The sequence below is a fragment of the Onychostoma macrolepis genome, chromosome 24, assembly GCF_012432095.1.
Source record: "Onychostoma macrolepis isolate SWU-2019 chromosome 24, ASM1243209v1, whole genome shotgun sequence".
NCBI classification, from domain to species: domain Eukaryota; kingdom Metazoa; phylum Chordata; class Actinopteri; order Cypriniformes; family Cyprinidae; genus Onychostoma; species Onychostoma macrolepis.
The window spans coordinates 2,870,365-2,895,415 of record NC_081178.1 but is presented as its reverse complement, the minus strand read 5'-3'; the positions used below and the strand labels follow the sequence as shown (position 1 = coordinate 2,895,415).

Genomic DNA, 25,051 nt, shown 5'->3' with positions numbered 1-25,051 from the left:
ACAAGATTTTTTAATTACAGTATTGTATCTATGGTAATGTATTATATCAAATACCATTGTATTTTAATGGTTATGATACATAGCAGAGGTAGCAGGTTTTAGAAAAATTATATAATAAAATTATAATTATAAACAATAAAAGAACCTTTATGTTGGTAAATATGAAGAGGTGAGAGATCTTCATTTATCTATTTTAAATAAAGAAAATATGTATTTTGATGAATTATTTTAGTGCTGTGCATCAGAAACGCTGTGAAAACAATGCATGTATGCTGCTGCTTCATTTCGGTGTGAAACAGGTGTAAAAGATGAATTATTCCTACTAACACATGGGTGTACACAGTGTACACAAAGACTGATTGCTGTCTGGGGTTCTGCTCATGGCTGTTGTCGCTGGTTTCCTGTGTCTGTCCCTCTGCTCTACCATCTGCTCTTATAAGACACACACAGAATTCATCATGTTAAGCAAAAACCACAAATCAGTGACATGCTAACATTTCAGATAAGCCTTACAGGTTCAAACACTAAAATCCTTAGCTAGCTCCAGTTCACAAAGGAAATGGCTCAGCAATACAAGCCAAGAGTTGCTGCGTTATAAAAAAAATAAGTGATTTTTCACTACTAATTTGCTATTATTACATTGCATCAGCTTTGAATGTAATTCATTAAAACTGAGCCGTTCTGAGGCAATCAAGAAAGCTTTAACATCATAATAGAGGGAAAACAATTTCCAGCCACATTTCCTGTTTGATTTATGACAGTGTTGAGGTTATTCACAATGGTCAGTTTCAGCTGACTGACCAGAAATTAACAGAGGAAGTGTTTTTTTCTCATCTTTCCATGAAATATTCTCCAGCATCCTTCCTCAGTAGATGTAAACATCCCGCAGTGTTTGGCAGAAATGTTGATAGCATTTATTACTATATTTATTATTGAAAATGAACATTTAAATATATTAAAATGGAAAAAAGAACCTAATGAATTATTAATTGCATTTAACTATTCAGTTTATACTTTAAAGCATTATTTTGGAGTCAGAAATAGAGTATGAAGATCTGTGATGAAAGGAAAGCATGTGTTTTTGCTATATTTTCCCATTGTTTCTCTTCTGACATCTCTGTGTGTCTTTTGCAGCAGACGTTCACAGGTCATTGAGAGATTTGAGTGTCATGACACTGTCAGCACTCCAGAGCAAATGGACACAACTAATTCTTCAACAGAGCCCGCCCCTTCTTATTCTAAAACAGCCAATCAGAGAGCAGGACGCAATGAGAGACGCCTCTCCAATCAGAAACAGGTACTTCATGTTCTGATTTAACTCTGCATCTGTTGAAATTGATGTATAAATTGCAGTGTAGCACTTTGAGTGTGCAGGAATGAATAGACTAAGCATTTGCTAATGTTCAGTGAATTGCTTATTACTGTTAAAGCAGTAAGCCAGTTCTAAGAGCTTCTAATCTCATCCAATCAGTCACTGTCTGTTTTGTAATGAAATTTCAAGGAGTTCTAATAGCAGTAAACGTTCTTTGAATTCATTCATTTCTAATTTCTTTCTTAATCTGTATCTGTATAGGAATTTTCATTGGATTCAGCTAAAGGTCAGACAGATGACGTTTCTTCACTAGCTGGTTATCGCAGGGCCAAAAGTCTGGATCGCAGAGCCACAGAGACACTCATGACTGTAAGACTACACATATAACACACATAAATATCTTTTAATTATGGCTATAATTGACAAGAATTTTTAATTGCAATATTGTATATACATACACACACATATATATAATATAAAATATGGTTATGATGCATGACAGAGGTATAAAGATTTTTTTTATTTTATTAAATTATAAACAACAAATTTGAACTTTTATGTAGGGGAATATTAAGGGATAATTGAATTAAAAATATAGTAAATAAAATAAAAATGGTTTAATATTATATTAATATTAAGAAATTATTTATTTTAATTGAATTAAAAATATAGTACATAAATCTAATTAAAAATTTTCATTTCAAATGCTGCCATATCATTCAGTATCATCGTCATAGTCTTTTGTTCCTCTAAATTCAATTAATGCATCACTTTAGACAGAAATAATTTGTTGTGCATGACTGTGTCATATTTTAATGTACATTACATTGTAAAAGTCCCAAAGGGGGCCTTTGAATACTGATGTGCATGACCGAAGACTTACCCGCCGTCTGACCTCTGGATCAGCTTTCCTTTTCTGTGTCGCTGTATTTCATTAAGATGCAAAAGTCTATGACTGTATGATTTTCACAATAAATAGTTCACCTTTACATTGTTGGTTAGAAATATATTGCATTACATGCAAAATAAAAAATTGCACTGCATAGTCCCCATGCAACATTTTTTTTTATATATATAAAAATAGGTTTGTAAGTGTAATATAAAATAAAGTGTGTTTATAAAATATGCTTCTATAGTTAATTGCTCTTAAGAACACAGCATAATTATTTATAAGGGACTGCAGGGCTGTCTAAGTGTGTCTGTGTGTTTCAGCTGTTAGTACTTCGTTCATGCAAACCCAACCCAGAACCACTACACCACCCCTGATTATAAATAGCATTCGCTCGAGTGTTAGGACCAGAGACACGACACATACCCACACACACACATGAGAACACAGATTCATGTTCATACACACAGAAAGACGGCATGTGAGTCAGAAGCGCGTGAAGAACAGGTCACAGATGAAACTCAACAAGACTAAGGTACTGTGAGCCTAACGGCTAACTAGAAAACGGCCGGTGGGTGTGATCTCAGCCCGACCGGATCTGCTCTAAACGCCTGCATTAGATGGTAGAGGGTTTGTATTGTTATTGGTTGTGGTATTTAAGGTTGTAGATTAGTTTGTTTACGGCTTTGTGAGGTACTACTGCTTGTATTTATTCGGGACCCTTCTGACTGTGTTTGGTGGTGGTTTTATGAGGCAAACTTTGAATGCAGACTCTTTTGAATATACAGTTTTATTCTTTCCCATGTTAGTTATGTTGTACTGATTTTTAGCGTATTTAATGAATGAGTTACATTAACTCTTAATGTCTTATTCAAAGGTGTTTATATGTTGCTAGTTGCATGCAAAGTTCTTTAAAACAAAATTTCCCAAATCCCTTTTCATATAGCAAGTAGATGAAATATCATGAATTGTGATCTAAAATCTTACAGAACAAATATGGCAAGATAATGATTATTTTTTTTCTGATGGCCTGTGTTCAAAAATATATTTGCCAGTGATTTTCTCTATTGGTATGTGGAGAAAAAAGTTTTCATTCTTGAACCAAATAAACCGGCTACAATTTAAATTGTATTTAAAAGGCAAAATATACTTAAAAATATGGAGCAAGACTCATTTGGATTAGATTAAAAAAAAATGCATAATAAAATAATGGATTTTTAATTGAATATTTAATCTATTTTGAATAAACAGTCCCTGCTTTAAAACATTTGTTGCAGCACTGTCTTTTTTTTTTTATGTTCATGTTAGTAGTTTATTAATTTCATCTATTATTCTCATCTCTTTTCAGCCAGACCTGCTGAACTTTAAGAAAGGATGGATGACCAAACTGTACGAAGATGGATTGGTGGGTCTAAAATTATTTCTTCAAAGAGCTTTTCGGATCCAGTCAGGAATTGATGTCCTTGTGCTTCGGTGAAGTTTGAATATTTAATATGGAGTTTATTCAAAAGGTTTGTTCTGCTTCTGTCTCTCAGTGGAAGAAACACTGGTTTGTTCTGACCGATCAGAGCCTGAGGTTCTACCGCGACTCCATCGCTGAGGAGGTACGTGCTTTCATCAGCCATTAAACTCATTTTTTGATTATGTGACTGTTTAACGATGTCCTTCATGTTTCTCAGGCCGCTGATCTGGACGGAGAGATCGATCTGTCAACGTGCTACGATGTGAACGAATTCCCAGTTCAGAGGAACTATGGCTTCCAAATCCTTGTGAGTGATGCTGTTTTATTGTCTCAGTTGTATTTTTCCTCATAAAGGACTGGTGTAACATGCAGTATATACCAGAAATGTACACCAAATGTATATGTATTTACCAAAACTGCTTAATGAACCACATCAGGGCAACAGACCGGACTATTTTAGCAAACCTTAACTCATACTGCAATATATGTTTCCGCCCATCCCTGCGCTCTTGAGGTATTGATGCTAGACAAATATATCTGGTAGGTTTGCAGTGGTATGTTTTCCCACCTAAATAAAGCTGTGGTGATGTTACGCTGTTCCTCACTAAGCATTGTTTCATCACTACTGTCACCTGATCTGTCAGCAGCTGTGACATCATTGCATCCCTATGAAATAACACCCTACAGGTGCAATGCCACACATCAGACGCTCGTCTGAGACTTTTTTGACTTCACAATGGGGAAAATAGATGTATTTTAATATCAAATATTTATTTTTAATACAAAAATTAAAAAAATGTTCAGATAGTAATCACTTATTACAATTTTAATTAATGGCTTTATGTCAAGCAACAATAGTACTGTAAAATTACTACTTGGCATTAGTGGATTATTATTTGCAAGTAAGAGATTTGACTTGAAATTTCATCTGGTCGATGCAGAAAAATGCATGCATTAACTTAGGGTCCCGGGTCATATCTAGAGACCACAATATCACATGGATACTGTTGATATGGGTCACTTTGCAATCACCCATAACACCCTAGCAGTGCATTGAAAAACATTCAGGACACCTTAACATCCTGGCATCAAGTCACAGGCAAGCACCACTTAGATTTCAGAAGAAGTAAAAATATAATGCAGTAGTTTACATTTATAAATGCTTGGTTTGCATGCTCCTGTATTTTATTAATAAAGCTGTTGAGATGTACTTGATATTGTTTTGTTCATCGAGGTGGCGAATAACTGTAGGTTCCCCGGCGCTGTTTTTAAAGTTATTTTAGAGATGTCAGAAATAGCAGAAAGCGTTGGCCGTCTCTGTGTACAGACGAACAGCGGGGCGTCAGTGTCAAGAAATGAATAACAACTGTAAATATAACTTCAGCCTGCTATCTTTATGCCTTGGATACAGAATGCTAAACTCATATCTGAAACTCCTCTTTCCGTCTGATCCTAGTTTTCACTTGAGCTATATATCACTTTTATTCAAGTGTGTGATTGGACCATTTCTTGTGGAATAATATTGTTTCTGAATAAGAGATGTGAGACATGCTTTTGTTGATTTCTTTTGTGATTTACAGTGTCCCACAGTCGCAGCAAGCAGAAATATCAAGGAATAGTGATTTCTAAGCCTGTAAAAATATTTTAAATGATTAAAAATCTGATTTCCTGTAATTGCTATCATTATTATGCTCTGAAAATGTATTATATTCAACATATAATATTAAATGGGTAATATTATATAAATATTTACATTTATATTTCTTTGCATCTAAAATATTTAGAGCTGAATAAGTCACTAAATCGTGGAAATTGTCGGTTGTTTGCGAGCTATTAAAAAGTATAGTACAATATTACCTTTGAATTATTTATTTATATATTTTTTAAATAATCCTTGTCCAATCATGCCTGGAAAAGTCAGTTATAGAAACTCATGGGCCAAAACATGTGGATTTACAGTTGTATTGGAATTGAACGGCAATATCAGAATTGAACACAAATATTTATCACAGTCTTTTTTTTGTTTGTTTCACTGTCATGCATTTGTTAACTCGTCTGATCATTCGACTCATCATTCATGTCTTCGTCTTCCTCTCAGAGTAAGGAAGGGGCATTCACGCTGTCTGCTATGACCTCTGGGATACGTCGGAACTGGATTCAGGCCATTTTGAAGAACATGCGGCCAACCGTCGCTCCTGATGTCACACGGTGAGCTTCTACATCATGTTTAGTGTGAAAAGGACAAAAAAGGAGAGAGCATCAAACATTTATTGATTAAACTTCCCTCTGTGAATTAATTAGAATACTCTATATTATATTAAAGGTTAAGTCTGTCTGTTTGGAGTGGGACTATTTGTTCGTCTGTCCAATGGCAGACCAGTTCAGTTTGTTGCAGCTAGTGGCACAGAAATGACAAATTTAACCTTTAAAGATCCACAACCTTACATAAACAGTACATACTTACCATAAAGCATTTGTCAACTTTCATATTTCCTCTTGAGTTTTTTTTTTTTTTTTTTTTTCGTCTCTTAAATGGTTCCTCAAACTCCACTGTTAGTAATTATTTCTCTTTTCTTCTGTTCCTAACTTACCTTTTATAATTTCTTTTCTTGTGTTTTTCCTGCTCCGGCTACAGGAAAAACGTGTCTCTGAAACTTTCAGTTCTTATGCCCAGGTTGGCGTTTCCAGTTCTTATTCTAACCTTTGTGTTCGTGTCTGCTATGTCATGTCAGAGCTGAATGTAGCGATGTGCTTTCATGATGTTCTGGCTTCTGTCTGCTATGTTAGTTATTCCTGTTCCCATTTGCCTGTGCTGTTTGCTCTGTTTATAATGGAGCTGTTAATTTAGCATGTTAATTTAGTATTTTTAATGGTGTTATTACATTTATTGAGATAAATGGAGTGGAAGAGCCTTTGCAATGTATGCTTGGTTATTTCGGAGTTGTTACACCACCGCTTTGTGTGTGTTTAGCCAGTTTATTTACGATATTGGTGTTGATTGTTTTGTTTTGGGCTTTTAATTTTTGAGACCGTTTAACAGCATTAAATTTAATAAATGCATTTAACACGTTTGCCTAATTTAACTTTCCAGCTGTTTCACACCACATGCTAACCAGACGCGAGACGATTAAGTCATATGTGTGAAATCCTGTCTGAACGAATGGACATTTTGTCAACTTCACACTGGATAGACCTAAATTAAACCCCTTAATTGTGGACATTTAACAAATTTGGGACTTTTAAAAAAGCTAAAGTCATTTGTTGTCAAAGTTGTCCAAAAAGTAATAAAAAATCATCCAATAATAAAATTATCCAATTGAAAAACAAGGCAAATTTTGTTGTAAGATTTTCCTTAAAAGAAAGAATTTAGTGCATTTAAAACTAAACGCAGTTATTGGCAGCTAGTTAAGTTAGGCTGGTACAGTACATTTTGATGTTCACAACTCTCCAGTGTCCCTCCATCTCTTGTGATGTTACACCAGCTGCTTCTTTGAAGGAGATGAAAAAATAGCATTGCATCAGTGCCCATTTTTAGATCGCACCCTGCACCTCAGGCACACATGAGTGTTTACCGACATGTTTGACAGTGGTTGAATGCCATGCAGTGATCAGATGGTTTTCCTCACCCTACTAACCATTAATCAAACCATCCTGTCTTCAGCGGTTTGCGTATGTGTTTTTGGACAGCTGTTGCACATTTCTTTTCTTTAACACTGTTTTTGTTTCACAACACATCTTGGTTCAATTATGTTCACAAGTAAGGAATAATTCAGACTTCCTCACAATGCCATATGCCACAATGCTTTGTGATATTGAAGTAGTAGCTGTGATGCTTGCCTTAGCAAACACCACTAGTAATTCAGATATTTAGTGTATTGATTCAGTATCTTCTCGCCTCACAGTTCCCTTCCAGAAGAGCGAACCAGATCAAATGTGGAACAAAACTACATCCAGCCACCTTCTAACTCTTCGCAACTCTCTAACAGCTCTGTAGTTGAAGCTAAAAAGTCGCACGAGGACGTCACAGACTCCGCGCCTCCTTCCGATCACCGTAAGAGCCGAGTCAACAAGCGCGAGGGACGGTCTAAAACCTTCGACTGGTCTGAGTTCCGTCCAGGACAGGAAAACGAGAGCGGACCACCCTCAATAAAGAGGGCAGACACTTCAGTCATTATCTCATCTTCTTCTTCCTCCACCTCTTCTGCTGACTCCTCTCCCATCTCTAGCTCCTCCTCTCATCAGACGTCATCCTCGATCACTACCACAAGCCATACTGATAAGTTGCCACAGCAAGATGAAGAAGTCATGCAGGAATATATGCACCGCAATCAGACGGCACCTACAGCAGGCGCAGTCAAGGCGACGACAGTGGCGGAGCCCCCATCAAAGCTCCCCCGTAAAGTGCCACAGGAACAGGTGAAAATGGATGTAGACCATGCCAGAGACTCCCAGGAGGTCGACAGTCAAAGCGCAGCCCGCAGAAACTCTGATGTCCGAGTGGAAATTGAGCAGAGGTGGCATCAGGTAGAAACAACACCCCTCAGAGAGGAAAAGCAGGTACCAATCACTGGCAGCTCAAATGTACCTGTTGGAGAAAGAGCCCTTCCGCAAGAGCTGACCACTGCACTGGAAAAAGAGGTTAGAAACATCAGTATTTATTTCTTGCCTCTTAAAATGTTGATGAGTATGTGCAGATACAGACTTCTTAGATTTCTCTTGATTCATTCATTCATTCAGGTCAGTTCTGACCATTGTATAATTTCGGAACTTTTTGCCTTCCTCTGATGTCCACAGTTAGGTCAGGCACAAAGGGAGCTGGCGAGACTCCAGCAGCAGAACAGCATCTTACAGGAGCAACTTCAGGATGCCCGTGGAAGAGAACAGAATGCCAGGGAAGGATACGTACGGCAGGTACCAAAACAGATCGACTGAACCTAGTCAGAAAATAAACAGAAATCAAAATCCTCTGTAGTTTTTGTGTTTGTATCTCTTGCTTTTTTATTTCAATACTAATATAATTTTTGGGGTGTTAATGAAACAGCATGAGTGGTACTAACTGATCTGCAATGTCTTTCTTTCCCTGGGCTCTGACTGGGTTTTGGTTAAAATTCTTGTAACCAAACCACAGGTTTGCTGAAGATAACAAATGTAAACATCTGACAAGCTTTCAGCTGTGCTTTTCTACTTTTTGTTTGGCTTTGTATCTGTTTCATCTCTTGTCATTCTCTTCTTTGCATAATTTGCATGGTGGTACCATTCCTCTGTTTTTCATTTTTCTTTAGTTGCTGTATAATAATCTGGTGTAGTGTTACTCCATTAGTTTCTTCTTCCTTCTCTTGTTGCCCCTTGTATTTTTTTTTCTGTACAGTTCCATTTGTATTATCCATCAACACAAGGTTGCATTTCATAGTTGCATTCCGTAGTTCCTCTTTAGATCACTTATTTCCCTTTTTAAATGTGTTGTTCACATTTTCCCATCATTTTTGAGCACCATTCTCTCCATCTTTGATGCCATCTTGAAAAAGCACAGTGGAAAGCTTGAGTAAGTATGTAACTTCAGAAATTTAACTCCAAATGTTCCCGGGTTCCCAGCCACAGCCCAGAAGATGTTGAGCATCATGTCTGTGGCCATAAAAGAGAAGACTTCCTGTTACTAATTGCACTTTGCTCTTAATCTCTTAAAGAGTGACACGACCGCTGCAAAGCCTTCACCTGATGCAGCGTCTACCTCGGTTCACCGAGCACCATGGCAGCGACTCAGCAAGCTGAACCAGGATCTAAAGTCTGAGCTGGACTCCCAGCGACGGAGGCAGGATAAGGCCACTCAACAAGTTAGCAGCTTACGGCGTAGCTACAGCGAAGCGAAAGATATAATAGGACACCATGAGGCAGAGATCGAGGCCTTGGAGGACAAGCTAACAGCTGCCATGGCAGATATTGTAGCGAGCGAGCAGGCTGTGGCACGCATGCGTAGCGAGTTAAAAATCGAGCGGGTTCGATGTCAAGAACGTGAGGAAGAATGGGTCCGAAATGAGACTATGTTGCGGTCGCAGCTGCGAGAGAGCGAGGAACGTCTTCGGCAAGTCGAGGCTAGTTTGCTAGAGAAGAACCAGGAACTGAGACAGCTCGAGCAGAAGCAAGCTTTGCAGAGGGACCAGCACAAAGAGGTGCAGAGGCTACAGGAGAGACTCGCTGAGGCCACTGGACGTCTGATTTCCATGGAGGAAGCTGAAAATATGAGAGAGGAGCGGGAGAGGAAAGAGCAGCGATGCCTGGAGGAGAAACACGAGCGGGAGCGGCAGGGACTGACCTGGAGATTGGCAGAATCCGAAGAGAGGAGGTGTGAAATTGAAGAGCAACTGCAAGAGGCTCAAGAACAAGTGGAGGCACTGCTGAGAGGGAGCGGCGGGATGGAAACTGTGGGACTCAGGGAGGATGTTCATCGTCTTCAGCAGGAGTTGGAGACGCAGACGGATATGGTGGAAATGCTGCGAGAAAGTGTGAGGAGGCTGGAGGAGGAACGTGACCAACTTACTTGCCGCTGTCAGGAACTCCTCAATCAGATTGCAGAGGCCGACCGAGAGGTAGGAAAGCAACAGGCATGTTTAACGACGGTGGAAACAGACTATCACTCTCTTGAGAGCTCGTATGAGCGTGTCTCAGAAGAATTTGCTAGGATAAGTCATGTGCTACGAGAGAAGGAAGAGGAAGTGAAGCAGACAAAGGAAATGTACGAGCAGCTAATCAGGCAGAAGGAGCAGGACTTGAGCGAGGCCCTCATCAAGATGGCTGCCTTAGGCAGTAGTCTAGAAGAAACAGAATTTTGCTTGCAGCAAAAAGAGGAACTTCTTTCTAAAATGGAGCGTGACTATCCGGGACTGGTAGAGTCCCGTAAAGCGGAACAGGAGCTTCAGGCAAAACTGGTGGTTGCAGAGGATCGGATTGCTGAGCTGGAGGAACACCTCAATGCCCTGCGACTCGGATATGCAGATCTCAGGATACGACGTTGTCGCTCGCAGGAAGACCTGCTTGACGGTTTGAAAGAAATGCAACATGATGTTTCCTCATCATCAAGCACCTCCCAACTCCTGCTTGCAAGAAGCAGCTCCGAGACGGAAATGTCCTTGGTAAAGCGCCAGAGGATTCGCTTTTCCACTATTCAGTGCCAATCCTATCACCGGTCCCAGGGAGCAGACAAGTTTCAGACAGAAAATACATCTTTGGATCTGACACAAGATCTGAGCCTAGACCACATGCATGACCTGAGCCTGACCCAAGATATCAGTGTAGTCAGTGACAGTTCATTCCAGCAGTGTAGAGATCCAGATAAGTTCATTTCTATTATAAACGCTTTGGAAACCAAGCTATTGGCCACAGAGGAGAAGCTCAGGCACCTCACAGAGAAGATACGGGACCAGCCCGATCTTTCAGCAATGCAGGAACACCTGAGCACCAGCGCTACCGTGGAGGACTACACGACTAAAACCTGTGATGAATTACCATTGGATGAACCCAGTCAGAAATTCCTTAGCAAGACTTTTGGCGAGCAGGACAGTGAGGAATATGAGAAGGCATTGGCACTAGTGGAGTGTTGCACAGAAAGAGTCAGAGAAATTCTCAGCAATCAGAAAGAGAGCAGTCCTGCTGAATCTCTCATTAGTACCCTTGCAGAAGTAGAGAAACGGCTGGTTTGTGCCACCATGTACCTGAGGAAGGGCAGCACATTGTTTGAGTCATGCCAGATCTTTGATGCACCAGATGTGCAATCAATGCAGGAAAGTATAAAGCGGTTTGCCAGAATGTTAACCTTTGAAGCTGAGGTTCTGGAGAAGATGGGGTTGTCTCTGCAAGACCTGAACTCTGATATTATGTCGGCCCTGAACTCCATTCACAAGGATGCCGAAAATATCAAGAAGAACTGCAACGGCTGCCTCTCAGTTGTTTATGCTGATGTACTTTCAAGAAAACTTATGCTGGAGACCATGTTCTTGGCAGAGGTGGACAAGCTCGAGACGAGTAAACTATCAAATAGTGCTTTTTCACAGGATATCATCAAGAATGTCTGCATTAGTGCTGAGCTTGCCTATTCGCTTCAGAATCTAACAATGAATTTCCAGGAAAAATTCAATGAGCTTCAAAAGGACTTGCTCCAGGCGAACGAGACCTTGAAACAAAAGGACATGGCTCTGAAAGATGCTGTTAGTGCATCAAAGCGTGCTCACATTGAGAGCATGACCCAAAGTGATACTGGTCATCTTGGTGACATCGCCCCTCCTGAACTTGTCCCCTATATGGAGCAGATTGAGATTGAGGAAGCTCAGAGTTTAGCGGCAGAGATTGTCCGCAGACATTTAGCAAGCGGCATGCTATCCCATAGTGCAGATTCAGAATCGCATCTGCAAACGAGTTGGGAAAATCTCATCGCTGAGCTAAAAAAGCAAGCAAAAGCCCTCCGCTGTCTCTCTCAGGAAATTGAGAGGATCTGCGAGGAAGGAGAAACAAATTCACTTTCTGGACTTGCGGATGCCATCCAGATGAGCTCGTGGCGCGATGACTCCAGCGCCGCTTGCCTGCGAGAGGCTTTGATGCAGGCGCAGGTTGCATATGTTGCTTGCAGGTTGAGAGCAGGTCACACGAGGGAACTTTCTCTCTGTCAGGAGACTAGCCGCAACATGACAGTGCTCGTCCAGGAACACGCTGAGAGTGTTGCAGCCATACAAAGGCACTACCAGAGCTGCTTGGAGAAAGAACATCTTAGCTTCACTGGCACTATCAGTTCCTTGCAGGAGGAGAACGACATGCTTCGAGGAGAACTATCCTATAAGCTCAGGGAGCTCCAGGAGCAACGGCAGAACTTAACCCAGCTGGAAGAGGAATTTCATAGGGAGAAAGAAGAGCTCAAGAACAGGCATGCAGATGAGATGGGAAGGGCCAAGCAGGAGCAGATAACCAGAGAGCTCGAACTAATGGAGCGTGCCGCCAATAGCCAACACAGGCTGGAGACCCTGCTGCTAGAAATGGAAGATGCTGAGTTGAGGCACAAGGAGCAAATCCGAAAACTTGAGCAGGAATTTCAGAGTAAGGTCCAGGAACTAGAACACGCCAACAGAGATGAGCTCCGCAAGCTACAAGAATGCTACAGCCAGACCATCTGCTTGCTGGAGGAGAGGCGCGAACAAGTGGAGAACAAAGATGAGGCCGACGCATGTCCCATGGAGGAAGGGGATGGAACTGATCAGGTAACTTGCAGGGAGTCCCTGCTCCGAATCCGGGAGCTGGAAATGCAGTTGAGCAGCATGAGGGAGGAGCTGGAACAGAAACCACTGGATGGAGATCTGACCAGCCTGAAGGAGAAATACCAGCGAGACTTGGACAGCCTCAAGGTTTAACCTTTCACTTTTCAAATTTAATGTCACACCCATTCACCGCCATAGCACCATGTTTGTAGGACCCTCAATAGGTTGTTGCTGTTAGTTTGGGTTGCATTGGTTTTAGCTGAGTATTTCTTATTGTATTTGTTTATACAAGTTGCAGAAACAGTACACATTTCAAATGACAAATCTACACTATTTTTTTATATATCAAGTTGTTTTATGCTTCTTGGAGTTTTGAAAGCTGAGATGACCACTGCAACCCTGTAGCCTCATAACCATGATGCTTTCCCCTTTTTTCCTATGCTGTAGTGCACATTAGCAGCACTGGGAGTCTTGAGCACACACAATGAATGTACAAATGACCCTGATTACAGACAAAACTATCACAAATACCTATACTGTGCTTACTGAGGACTTCCTCCTTGTGTCAAAAACACCTTGAGTTTTTAGAGGGTTAGCATTTTGTTAGTGTGTGTTTGAATGCATGAATGCTCTCTAGTTAACCCCTATCGATGATGCTGCTTTCCTTTCACTCCTCTGTGCTTACTTTCATCTCTCATCACATAAATAAATGTTTAAATATGTGAACACCGTAGTTGGCGTAGCTCTGTAGAGAGTTGGGCTGGGTAGACATTGGTTTTCTGAATTTCTTCGTTTGTACAATTTGACTATATTGATTAAAATCTAATTTCTGCATTTTCAGTGAATGGACTCCAAAATTGACTATTAAAGTGTGGAAAAAATGGGCTTAGCTGAGTAAATTATACACTTCATCCACCAAAGACGTTATGAACTGAATCTGAATCCAAACTGAATCAATTCCGGGAATCAATTGCAGATATCCAGCCCTAGTAGAGAGCCTGCTGGAGTAGAGATTGTTTGGTGTTTGTTTGCATGTGTTCTGATGTTTTATGTGGAATGCAGGCGACATGCGAGCGTGGATTTGCAGCGATGGAGGAGACGCATCAGAAGGTGATCGAGGACATCCAAAGGCAGCATCAGCGAGAGATCCGGAAACTTCTGGAGGAGAAAGAAAGACTGCTGGAGGAGGAAACAAACGCCACTATTGCTGGTAATGAATGCATCACTGTATAAAATTTCCAAATTTGAAAGTGAATTACTTATGGCTTGTTTGTCTCTGCAAATTGCCGTCAGTGTAAATGCCAAATGAAGTGTGAAATGTTTAATGCAATAATATATCTAGCTCAATAATGAATGTTTAATGTCATGGATTTAGCATCACAGTAGGTTGTTTTGTGCACAGCGATTGAGGCCATGAAAAACGCTCATCGCGAGGAACTGGGGAAAACGCAGCGGTCGCAGATGAGCGGTGTGAGCGCAGACATTCAGGAGCTGCGCAGACAGTATGAGTAAGATGCCAATCATCACTTTATCTACACAAAACATTCACTAGTCACTAGGAAGATTTACTTTTATTCATCGATGCTTTTTACCAAGCGAATGGTAAAGCAAAAGTTTTGACGTGTTTTTTTTACATTTCGTCCATGTAGAGAGGAGTTGCAGTCTATCCATCGTGAGCTGGAGGTTTTATCTGAGCAGTATTCTCAGAAGTGTTTAGAAAACGCACATTTGGCTCAAGCACTGGAGGCTGAGAGACAGGCACTGGGACAGTGCCAGCGAGAGAACCAGAAACTTCATATACACAACCAGGTCAATCCAGGAGCTTTCTAAGAGGAACAGCTTGATAAAGAGAATTTACAAGTTTATATAAATGCAATTTTCTTTAGGGTTTGAAAGTCTTAATTTAAGGGAAGACACCGAATAAGGGAATAGATATCACCATACTTCCCCAGTTGACTGATTACATTAATAATGGCAAACATTTTTAGGATTACAATTGTGTAATATTATTATTAAAATATGCAAATGATGCATTGTTCAAAATGTTTCATTTTGATGACATTAGCGTCAAAGGTTGTTACAGAGAGGTTGTTAATTTTGGAGGATCTCTTTTAATTATTCCTTAAATCAGAAAAACAGCAGCCAGAATAAAATACATTTAAACCATTTTTTAGGAATAAAATGTTGTATAAAATTCTATATTAACAAACCCCTTCAGTAGACACCTTCAGAATATTAATGGTAATCAAACAGTAAAACTGCTGAATTCATTTTAAGAAAATGGCCTTTATGTATTGTAATTGAGATCTACAGATGCAAAAATAAAGTGCAATAAAATAAACACTTAAAAGTGTATTTTGGATGTTTTCTGAAAACAGCATGTTACGAAAAGTCAAAATTAAGCAGAGCATGAAAAAAAATGATTTGCCTTTTTAATCTTGCCTTAAGAATGATAGAAGCGAATAAGTTTCCCCACCATCATATAAACAAAAATCTGCGTGGTTTATGTTTACAGGAACTAAATCATCGTCTGAATGAAGAGATCACCAGAATGCACTCTTGCATGAGTGAAGACAAATTGCCTTCCTCTCTGACACAAGGCAAAGACATCTATGAACTGGAGGTACAGCACCATCTCTGTCATCTGAATTTAGATCATATAACATCATGATGCACAACATCTAAACATTGTTTTGCTGCAGGTTTTGCTGCGAGTGAAGGAGTCAGAGATCCAGTACCTCAAACAGGAAATAAACTCTCTCAAAGACGAGCTGCAGTCGGCACTTCGAGTAATATGCACGCACACTTACACGCTCTGTACATGTGTTTCTCTTTAACTGCTCTCTGAACATATCAACATGTCACTCACATATGTGTTTCAGGATAAGAAGTATGCTTCGGATAAGTACAAGGACATTTACACAGAGCTGAGTATCGTCAAAGCTAAAGCTGACTGTGACATTAACAAGCTGAGGGAGAAACTTTTGGCTGCTACAGAAGCTCTTGGGGAATTAGACGCTGAAGGAAGTGGCGTTTCTGCTGGATACGGTGAGAGATTTAAAGGAACAATTCATGCAAAAATGACAATTCTCTCATCATTTGACCACCCTCATGTTCTCAGCATGACTTTGTACACAAAAGGACAAAAAGGCACAATTATTCAGTGGCTGATCCTGGAGAATTCAATTTTTAATTTTCAGTTTAATTATAGCAAATAAGATTTTCATAGACTGAAATTAAGCAAATAATTTTTATTGTATTATTTTAATATTTAAATTGCTTTACACAATATAAATATTCACCATAAAATTAAATAAAAAATAAATAAATGTAGATTAAAATAGTTAATTGTTAAAGTGTTAATCTTAATCAAGCGTTTTCTGTTATTGGCTGATGTAGATAATTTCATATTTGATCAAACATCTTCTAATTTATTACAATAAGTGTGTGTACAAAAATGAAATATTTTATTTTCTTTATTTGTGTTCATTGCAGACATTATGAAGTCAAAGAGTAACCCAGATTTCCTGAAGATAGAAAAATCCAAACAGATGCGTGGGGTCAGGTCAAAGGTGAGAGGTCAAAGTGTGTCCGTCTGTCTGTGTCATAAATATACACTTGTCATCCATTGAATGTATTGATATTGCTGTGCATTTATGTAGAAAATGATGTTGGTTGTGTGATTGTTTAATGTTATGCTGTGTATATGAGTGTTTGAGAAAGATATACTTGTGTTTATTAGGGCTGTCAGTCGATTTGAATAAATCATTGGATAATCTACAAAATCAGATGATAAATGTAAATGTTAGAAAAGGTAAATGTTAGAGAATTTATCATATTTGCTAATCATTTTATTTATTCTTTTTTTAAGTGACAGCCCTAGTATTTTTGTGTGTGAATTATGGAACACTGTACACATTGTGTGTGTTTGTGTTTGTGTTTGTGTGTGTGTGTGTGTGTGTGTGTGTGTGTGTGTATCCTCACATGCGTGCGCTGTCCTGTCAGGCAGAGAGTGAGGGGTTGGTCGGGGGTAGCTGACCGCTGTGACCCCATCAGGTCCTTCAGGTGAAGCAGGTATCGCTCTTGTGAGTGTACGGCTGTGTTTGCATGGAATATGGAGTGTATTGCACAGCATACTTTTCCAGTTTTGTGAATAAACCAGAAGCAATTCCTGCAGTGATTTTAACTGGACGGCACTCACATGCACTGAGGTCAACAATGTAGTTTGAAAGGTTTAGCATAAAAAGAATGCGTACCATTTCAAATACAGTATTATTTTTAAAATGCTAGGCGATATGTATTATATACTGTGCCGTATTTATTAAGCTAGTTCCATTGTTCCATTGTAAACACAGCCTTTGAATCCTGCATGAGCCCTACACCTTCTGACAGTTTGAAAAATCACCTGCAACTTAACCCGGCCTGGCAGGTCGACACATAACCAGCACAGAGTGTTATGTGTTTGGACTGTTTATATGTTGGGGTTTCTTGCTTTGCGCGTGTGTGGTTTGTGTTTTGGTATTTAAGTAGAATTTAGCCCTATTTAGACGGTAATTGTTTGTAAATGAACATTTGCATTTACACTTGTTGAAGTTGTTCATGTGTGACAAAAATGAATTCGGGAAATAAAAACACTGACTTGTTGAGGTGTGATCTGACTAGCTCCTGTAAATCGTGTAAAACACTTACCGTCTGAATAGACTTTGTGTGTCATGGTCAGCGAGTTCTCTTGTGATAAACCCTGAATATATTATACAGCTTAAAGGGATATTTAAGGATATTTAATACTAATTTGTTTTAAATGCATTTGGGTGTAGTTTTGGGGTAAATAACATCATTGTGCATCTCAGAATCCTGCTGAAAAATTCTTCATTATTTAAAGACACGAGGAAATGAAGTGTCATGTGTCCCGTTTAGGTCTCGAAGGCAATGAGACAGATCTAATAGTGTAATAATACAGAAACTGGACACCGGTGTGTGTGTGTGTGTGTGTGTGTACAGCGTGTTCATGTGATTATCTTTTGCTGGTGTCTTGTTGCACAATGAAGGAACCACAGCCAGTGAATTACAGACATAAAAACAATGGATCTAAAACTGTTTAGAGAAAACCAAGTGAATATAGAAACGGGCTTTGGTTTAAAACTCCCTGAATGTCCCTTTAAGAAATGTGCATGTCCCATAGTGGAATGTTGTGAACCACACAGAAGTGAAGTTTTAAGCAGAATGAATCCAGATTCAGAACTATTTTAATCAACTGCCACGTGTGAAATAGATGATCATGGGAAATCACAAAAGCTGATTGCAATGCAGGTCATTTTTAGTGGTTTAGACAGACAAAGTTTTTAAGACGCAACACAGCTGGAGTAAATAACTTTTTGGTACCATAGTTCTGTAATTTAATATTTTTAATTAATTTATTTGATCTTATTTTTGTTTCTTTTTTCTTTTATTTAATGTTTAGATTTTTATTTATTCTTGTTATATACAACAGAACACACATTTGTCTGTTTGTTAGGATCTTGTTGTGACAGGCTTTTATTTACAGCAGAAGATATCATTTAACTGGAAATTATGTTGACCGTTGAATTTTAAAACCTAAATAGAAAATCATTTTTGCAGTGTGTAGTTCTGTAACATCACATACAATCTATTATTCATTTGTTTTTAGATTATTATTATTATTTTTTTTAATTTAGGCTATTATATACAGCAGAGAATATGTATGTATGGCTTTTTTTTTTTTTTTTTTTAATAGAGCAGCAAATATAAATTTAATTCAAATTGGGAATTTTTTGGTAAATATGGCTAATTTTACCTAGTCTGATTTAAAATAATTTTTCGATATCTACCATAACCACCTTTATGGCCTCAGCTAGCAATGCTATCAAAGTTGAATTTTGCTAATGAAAGCGCAATTTTGTGTACAGTTAAAGATCTCTTGATTGAAATTGAACAGTGTATTATGTGTGCAAACTTAAGTCTTATGGAGGATTGTTTTATTTTTATATTTAAGTATGGAAAAATCACAGAATTCTTTTATCTCACCATTCTCTCTTTCTTTTTCAGAGTTTGAAGGAGGGATTGACAGTACAGGAGAGGATGAAGCTATTCGAAACTAAAGACTCCAGAAAGATATAACACACCTCACACACTTTCTTTCTTCCTTTTTTTGTATTCTCGCTCTTTTATTGTCTTCATTTAGATCTTCTTGGTTGGTAGATGAAGCAGGGTAAAGAACTTCAGCTTTCTGATTGTGTTTTAATATTGTTTGTGTGAATTAAGGGAATGACATGTTTCAATATTGACACAGACCATTTTTGCCAACCTTCAGCTCCGATGAACCTCATATTTTTGGTGTTTTTTGGTCTCTAGAAGTCCTGAAGCTGTTCCTCATCATCAGTATATATGAACACACTCAGTATTGAACTAGAACACTAGACGTGTGTGTGTGTGTGTTTCTCATTTGAGTATCTTCTGAATGGCTGCTGTTTTGTCTTTATAGGGGTGCTGGTGACATTTTTATGATTATTCTGAGAGAAGAAGAATTGCTTAATTATTGACAGAGAGATGTTATTTTGCCAATGATATTGTAAATATGAGTAAAGTCGCGTACGTGATAACATTTTTTCAGACTTTTTAGTACTGTAACCTTGAGATGAAATGACGTGGTTTCTATAAGCTGGGTAACGTGAGTGCGAGTGTGTTTTGTAGAGTGTTTTTGATCGTCAGAGAGGTTTGGCCGATTATGTGCTTCAGTCATTTACTTGAGGAGAATCTAATTGCTGTTTTAATTGCTTTTGTGTTGTTTCTGGTTTAATCGGATGTGCAAAATTTAGAGCAACCAAACGTGATCTCTGCTGTGGGTTGTTTTGGCATAAAGCGTTCGTTCGGCTACTGATAGTGAGCTAATTTCGTCCTGTAATTCGATCTGAACGTGGGACACTTTAATGATTTAGTTATTCCAGCGTTCGTGCTGTTTAATACTGGCCTTTGCATGAATATGAAGCACTTTGAGTCGTTAATTTCTGTGTTCTGGTTTTGAAACATGTGATTCCATATTCCTTCTGCTCCAGAATTCAGAAAGTATTGAACACACAACAAAGAAAACTCACTGTATAATAATATTCAATATTTGCTTTGTAAATAATTGGTTTTAGAGAAGATTCCTTTATCTTGTTCTCTCGGTCTGCATAGAGGAAAAAAATATCTTTATATCTATCTATAAGCCGTATGTCTACACCTAATCTGTATGAATATTTTTATTTTGGTGTGCGTGAATGTGATACATCTGTAATAATAAAAATGTTTTTGAATCAAAAATACAGTGATATTGTCTTTTTAAAAAGAGAAAAAAAAGAGTTGTGAACAAGTAGTATATATTGTGTGAAAAAAGTACACACAAAAAAATAGTATGTCTGAATTAATAGTAGTATTTATTACTTAAAGTGTGCATTCAATGGACACTTTACTATCCCATGAGGCCACAGGACTTATAAATGGCAGTGAATGCAACAGACCCTGGTAGGTCACGTGACAGTAATATGGCAAATGTAGCACATCTGAATTGAAGGGATAATTGAAAATTCTGTCATTAATTACTCACCTTCACGTCATTCCAAAACCTCAGATCTTCGTTCATCTTCAGAACACAAATTAAGGTATTACTGATGAAACCAGAGAGCTTTCTGACCTAAAAGGTTCAATCAAAAGAACACTTTAGGGGTTCCCATCATGGGATCATTCTTTGGATTTAATTTTTGTTTTATTTTAATAAAATTTTAAGCCTTTAACAGCTCATATAGCTAATTTATCACTAGAAAAACTGAAATATCCATAAGCATAACACATCAAGGTTGTTTGTGATCATTTAAGTCACTTTTATTAGTATTTACAATGACAAGCAATATATAACACAGCAATTCATAGTGCAACAGTTACAGAGATTAACATAAATCCATGTTTCTTTATTTATTCATACTTTTTTTTTTTAAAAAAAAATTTTACCCATCTAAAATGGCACTCTGTTTTAGAAATATTGTTTTTTCAACCCCCTCCACCTTACTCACCCATCCAACATGTCAGTCACAAATATATGTTGATTGCTAAGAAACCACACAAAACAACAAAAACAATTGAATGGAATGCTAACTTGTTAACACAAATAAATAAACTTAAAGTTAACTTAAATATATTTTTTAATATATTTATAATATTTTTAAATAAATACACAAGTAAAATTAGAATGTGAAAAGTTTGTCATCAAATAATGACACTCTTATTTTGCATTTTATAAGCATTAAATATTAATTTTACATTCAGATAAGCATTTAAACAATAAAAACAAAGGACCCATGACAATTTCAGCACTGGAAGGGCTAAATAGTGCTGATTGAAATTAACTGAGTGATGGATTTTGGATGCTCCATACTGAACAAAAAGTAGACTGCAAACAGATACTTCTGGCATCTCTGTGTTATTGGTCAATGACACATCCATTTTGATGCTAGCTCTCTTTGCGATGACATCCTAAGATTGGGATACAAGTCAGAGAGTACAGGAAAAAGAAGGGAATCTCTCACAATTAAATCAAATCTTAAAATGTACTTGAATTAGAGAGGAGTGTGTTGTTTTCATCTGAATGTTGATGACCAAACAAGTAACGCTGCACTCCAGAGTCCAGACCTGCAGCGACAGTGCAAAATATTTATTTATTTATCTACCGATCATAAGAACCTGCATGATAAAAGGTGGAAAATAGAAGAAGAAGAAAAAGATATCAGTAACTTCAGATTAGCTGATTGATGAGTTTCAGTAACTTGGTACTGTTAGGAAAAAGAAATAATGTACCTTTTGTGTTACTGTTTTGCAGCAGGTTGGTCATGTTTCCTCTGACTTCCACTTTTCAGCTCTCTGATAACTTTAAAAGTGCTCTCTGAGATAGATGAACATCTACAGCAACGAAATACAGTGTGTTTAGAATAATATACAATTACTTCAGCACAACAAATATTTATATTTCACTATACTATAACTGCAAACACCAAATACTCACAGTTATCCACAGAAAAAAAAGGAAATATCTCCATCAGCTTCTCTCTTTGTTCTTCTTGGTTTGAATTCGTGTTTATAACAGCAGTCTGACAGCGATTTTTTTCCATCTTTTCCTATAACGTTACGTATAGGTCCAATACAACCTACAGGGCAAACAAAATATTAAGTTAGGCTATAACATGAACTCTTGCCAGCATTATTAATCAATTCACAACAGTTTTAACTTTTTATCAAGGTACTTTAGGGATTCATGTTAAAAATGACAAACCTCCCGGCGGAGAATAGCGCAGGCCTGGACAACGCCATAAACCACCTTCTTCTTTTAGCTTCTTGAAATAAACGTGTAAGGTTAGGCTAACTAAAAATGACAAGGGTTTTTAGCTCAAATTAATTAAAATAAGCTAAAATGAATTAATTTTCTCACTTACGAATGTAATCGTCGTTCTCCCGAGCGCTGAGAGCAGTCAGCGCACCGTGAACCGTTGAAGTTTAAACAGCGGCGCCCGCGCGCTTTTAAAAGGCCACTCTCGCGAGAGTCTCGCTACTGAAATGCGGCGCTGTGCAGACGGGACAAAACTGATCATCGCATAGATACTCGTTCAAATTGTTTGCCGCTTATGTCAAAGATCATTTTATGCATCTGTTTGGAGGGGTGAGTTACAAGAATAGCCTTTTAGAATCTAAATGAAACACTGAAACTCCATATGAGCATGTTGCTCGTCAATAAAAGAGCTGCAAGGCATATTACATGACATGATAACTAGAACTTGCAATCATAAAATAGAAGACTAGCCTGTACCTATTAATACATAGATAAAACTGTCCGGATTGCTATGCACTGCTAGAACACCTTGCCTATTTACCTGATCAGTTTGTTATAATAATATGTTATATAATTGTCAGTGCAGACGTCAATTTTAAGTAGATTTTTTTTTTGGAATAAAGGTGTGTCAAAGTAAAATTGAAATAAAAGCACAAATATAATGTAGTATAATAATTTTAAATAGCCTAATGTGTAAACATACATAAAAAGCATGGTTTAGCCCAAAGAACCCTTTTGTGCCAAAAAGGGTTCTTTCTCCTTATAGAACCTTTTTGGCATAAACGGTTCTTTTGAGTTGAGTAAAGAACCCTAGGGTTCTATATAGAACCCCAAATTGTGTATTTTTTATTAAAGGTTACAAAACATCAAACCACTAAGGCAGTACAGTTAAAAACAGACAAAAGAAAGAAAGTAAGTATACACAAATACAAATCCCTGAAGAAAATTAACCATGGTTTTATCATGGTAAAAGTGTAGTATGTTTTTTTTTTATTTTGGTTAATTTTCATAAGGGATGTGTTGCCAGGTTATCAAACAAACAAACAAATACATAAATAAATGTACACCTTAAGAGGACACCGAGGATAGAGGTTCAGTTTTCACTGCTTTAGTATTAACAGAGCTTTGGATAGTTTCCATAAACGTGTCTAGATCAACTTTGAGTAAAGAAAAGAGAGATTTAGAGCCAGATTTTCGCCTAAGTATGAAATTAAATTGAAATTTAGCTGGTAAAAACACAAATTAAGTAGCCTAAGTTATATTTTCCTGTATTCTCTTTGGAGTAGTCAAACAATTCAAAGAAAACATTTTTAAAACAGAAAGAAAGGTCACTACAAAATGGGATTGGACATTCCTTGACTTAAAACTTGTCAGAAAGCAGCTGATTTATCTAAGCGGCACCTTATCATTAACCACATGTGTTCCTCTGGATCTCAGCCAGCCTTCAGCTCCACACTGTATTCTACTCATGAAAAAGTATAATGAAGTATGGATATGTTGCGTTAAAGATGTAATGTTTGTCCTGGCCAGAAGAGGACAGTCTCGGTTCAGCTTTTTGCCTTATTTTGTCTCAGTCCCTCAATTTACCTTGGTATTTTTGGTTAGGGGACTTGAGTTTAAATTCTCACCTTTCTTATAATTTTTTTTTTTAATAAACAAAGCAAATTGCAGTTGACTTTGACAGCCAGTGGTAATTATGCAGCTTTGTTGTATGAAAAAGAGTCTTTGACATTTTGATAGACATCTTTTGTGAAAATAAAAATCTTAATTTCTGCTGCAAAATGCCATAGCATTTTAGACAAACACTTTTATACCTACACTAATCATAATTATTAATGATAATATCTATGTTAATTGTTTGAAGTTGCATTCAAATTCATTTGAATTTTGAACATGCACGATGCATTTGTCCTTGTTTTAGAGCTTAAAACCTGCTCATGACAATATGCATCCTGCTACATATCTCAAGTGACAGTGAATAGAGGATGACTATTTTTATTAGGTGTCAGTTTAAAAAAAAATATCAAAAATTTGTGTTGCTTGATTTAAGGTTAAAGATCATTTATTTCCCACTAGGAAACTTTATTTTTTGTTGTGCAATGATCTTTCACATCCCTGGTATCACCTGTTTGTGAAAAAAAAGATGGGAGAGAGAAAATCTTTCAGAGCCATGAATAATTCTTGAAATTGGATTCAATTTGATCTATTTAGTGGAGTCTGTCTGAATGGCCGTCGTGGTTAACTTTATTCACTGTACTGAAATGAAGAAAGCATTTGTGCTGCTCAGCAGTGAATCCAGCATTCAGCTGAGGATTCAGAGCACAAATACAAACATGTTTCCTGCTATTAACACTCGATGACCACAGTTATGTAAGTGCATATGTGGGTTTAGTGTGTGAAATTCCCATCATACGTGTCTGTCACTCATCTCAACACATACTGTCATTCAAATAAAATATATGTGGGTATGTAAGATATTCTTCAAGAACCTCCCTGAGCTGCACTCATGACATGAATGCTGTTAATAGTTCAGTTTTATTCAATAATGCAGAAAGTTCTGCATGATTTATAAACATTAAAGGCCCAGTGTGTGTGTGCGTGTGATCTGTCTGAACTCTACAAGAGCCCATACTTTCAAGGAAAGAAGACTGCATATGTTAAATGACAAACCTATGTATTTATTATTAAATTGTGTTTTTTTCTTCTCAAAATGATTAACTGTTAAATAAATAAATACAAACTGATACTTGTTTGCAGGGCAATTTAAATATGAACTGAG

At 37.7% G+C, this 25,051-nt stretch overlaps 1 protein-coding gene and 1 long non-coding RNA gene across 13 annotated transcripts in view; one reads left to right on the top strand and one right to left on the bottom strand.

Moving 5' to 3' along the window:
• Positions 1–20,219, top strand: part of si:ch73-103b11.2 (myosin phosphatase Rho-interacting protein) — a 43,308-nt gene extending 23,089 nt beyond the window's left edge. For 2 of the 11 annotated variants that reach the window (XM_058766156.1, XM_058766148.1), the window contains exons 8-25: positions 1,138–1,297; positions 1,574–1,681; positions 3,550–3,606; positions 3,737–3,805; positions 3,881–3,970; positions 5,762–5,871; positions 6,299–6,337; positions 7,566–8,301; positions 8,458–8,574; positions 9,348–13,046; positions 13,962–14,109; positions 14,302–14,407; positions 14,549–14,708; positions 15,415–15,522; positions 15,602–15,688; positions 15,782–15,947; positions 16,395–16,471; positions 18,966–20,219. In XM_058766156.1, coding sequence (XP_058622139.1) covers positions 1,138–1,297; positions 1,574–1,681; positions 3,550–3,606; positions 3,737–3,805; positions 3,881–3,970; positions 5,762–5,871; positions 6,299–6,337; positions 7,566–8,301; positions 8,458–8,574; positions 9,348–13,046; positions 13,962–14,109; positions 14,302–14,407; positions 14,549–14,708; positions 15,415–15,522; positions 15,602–15,688; positions 15,782–15,947; positions 16,395–16,471; positions 18,966–19,037 — 6,109 coding nt within the window. In that variant the 3' untranslated portion in view covers positions 19,038–20,219. Of the gene's footprint in view, positions 1–1,134; positions 1,298–1,573; positions 1,682–3,549; positions 3,607–3,736; positions 3,806–3,880; positions 3,971–5,761; positions 5,872–6,298; positions 6,338–7,565; positions 8,302–8,457; positions 8,575–9,347; positions 13,047–13,961; positions 14,110–14,301; positions 14,408–14,548; positions 14,709–15,414; positions 15,523–15,601; positions 15,689–15,781; positions 15,948–16,394; positions 16,472–16,904; positions 16,985–18,965 lie in introns of all 11 variants that reach the window. The other 9 variants (XM_058766154.1, XM_058766147.1, XM_058766151.1 and 6 more) reach the window with 8 other exon arrangements.
• Positions 20,220–21,177: 958 nt separating this feature from the next.
• Positions 21,178–23,835, bottom strand: LOC131533813 (uncharacterized). Of its 2 annotated transcripts, none has more exons than XR_009269207.1 (5): positions 22,379–23,835; positions 22,219–22,279; positions 21,952–22,093; positions 21,747–21,848; positions 21,178–21,632 (listed from the first exon to the last, which is right to left on the bottom strand). It is a non-coding gene; the product is annotated as an uncharacterized LOC131533813 (long non-coding RNA). The 2 variants fall into 2 exon arrangements; XR_009269208.1 differs by having other exon boundaries at positions 22,219–22,276.
• Between the last annotated feature and the right edge of the window lie 1,216 nt (positions 23,836–25,051).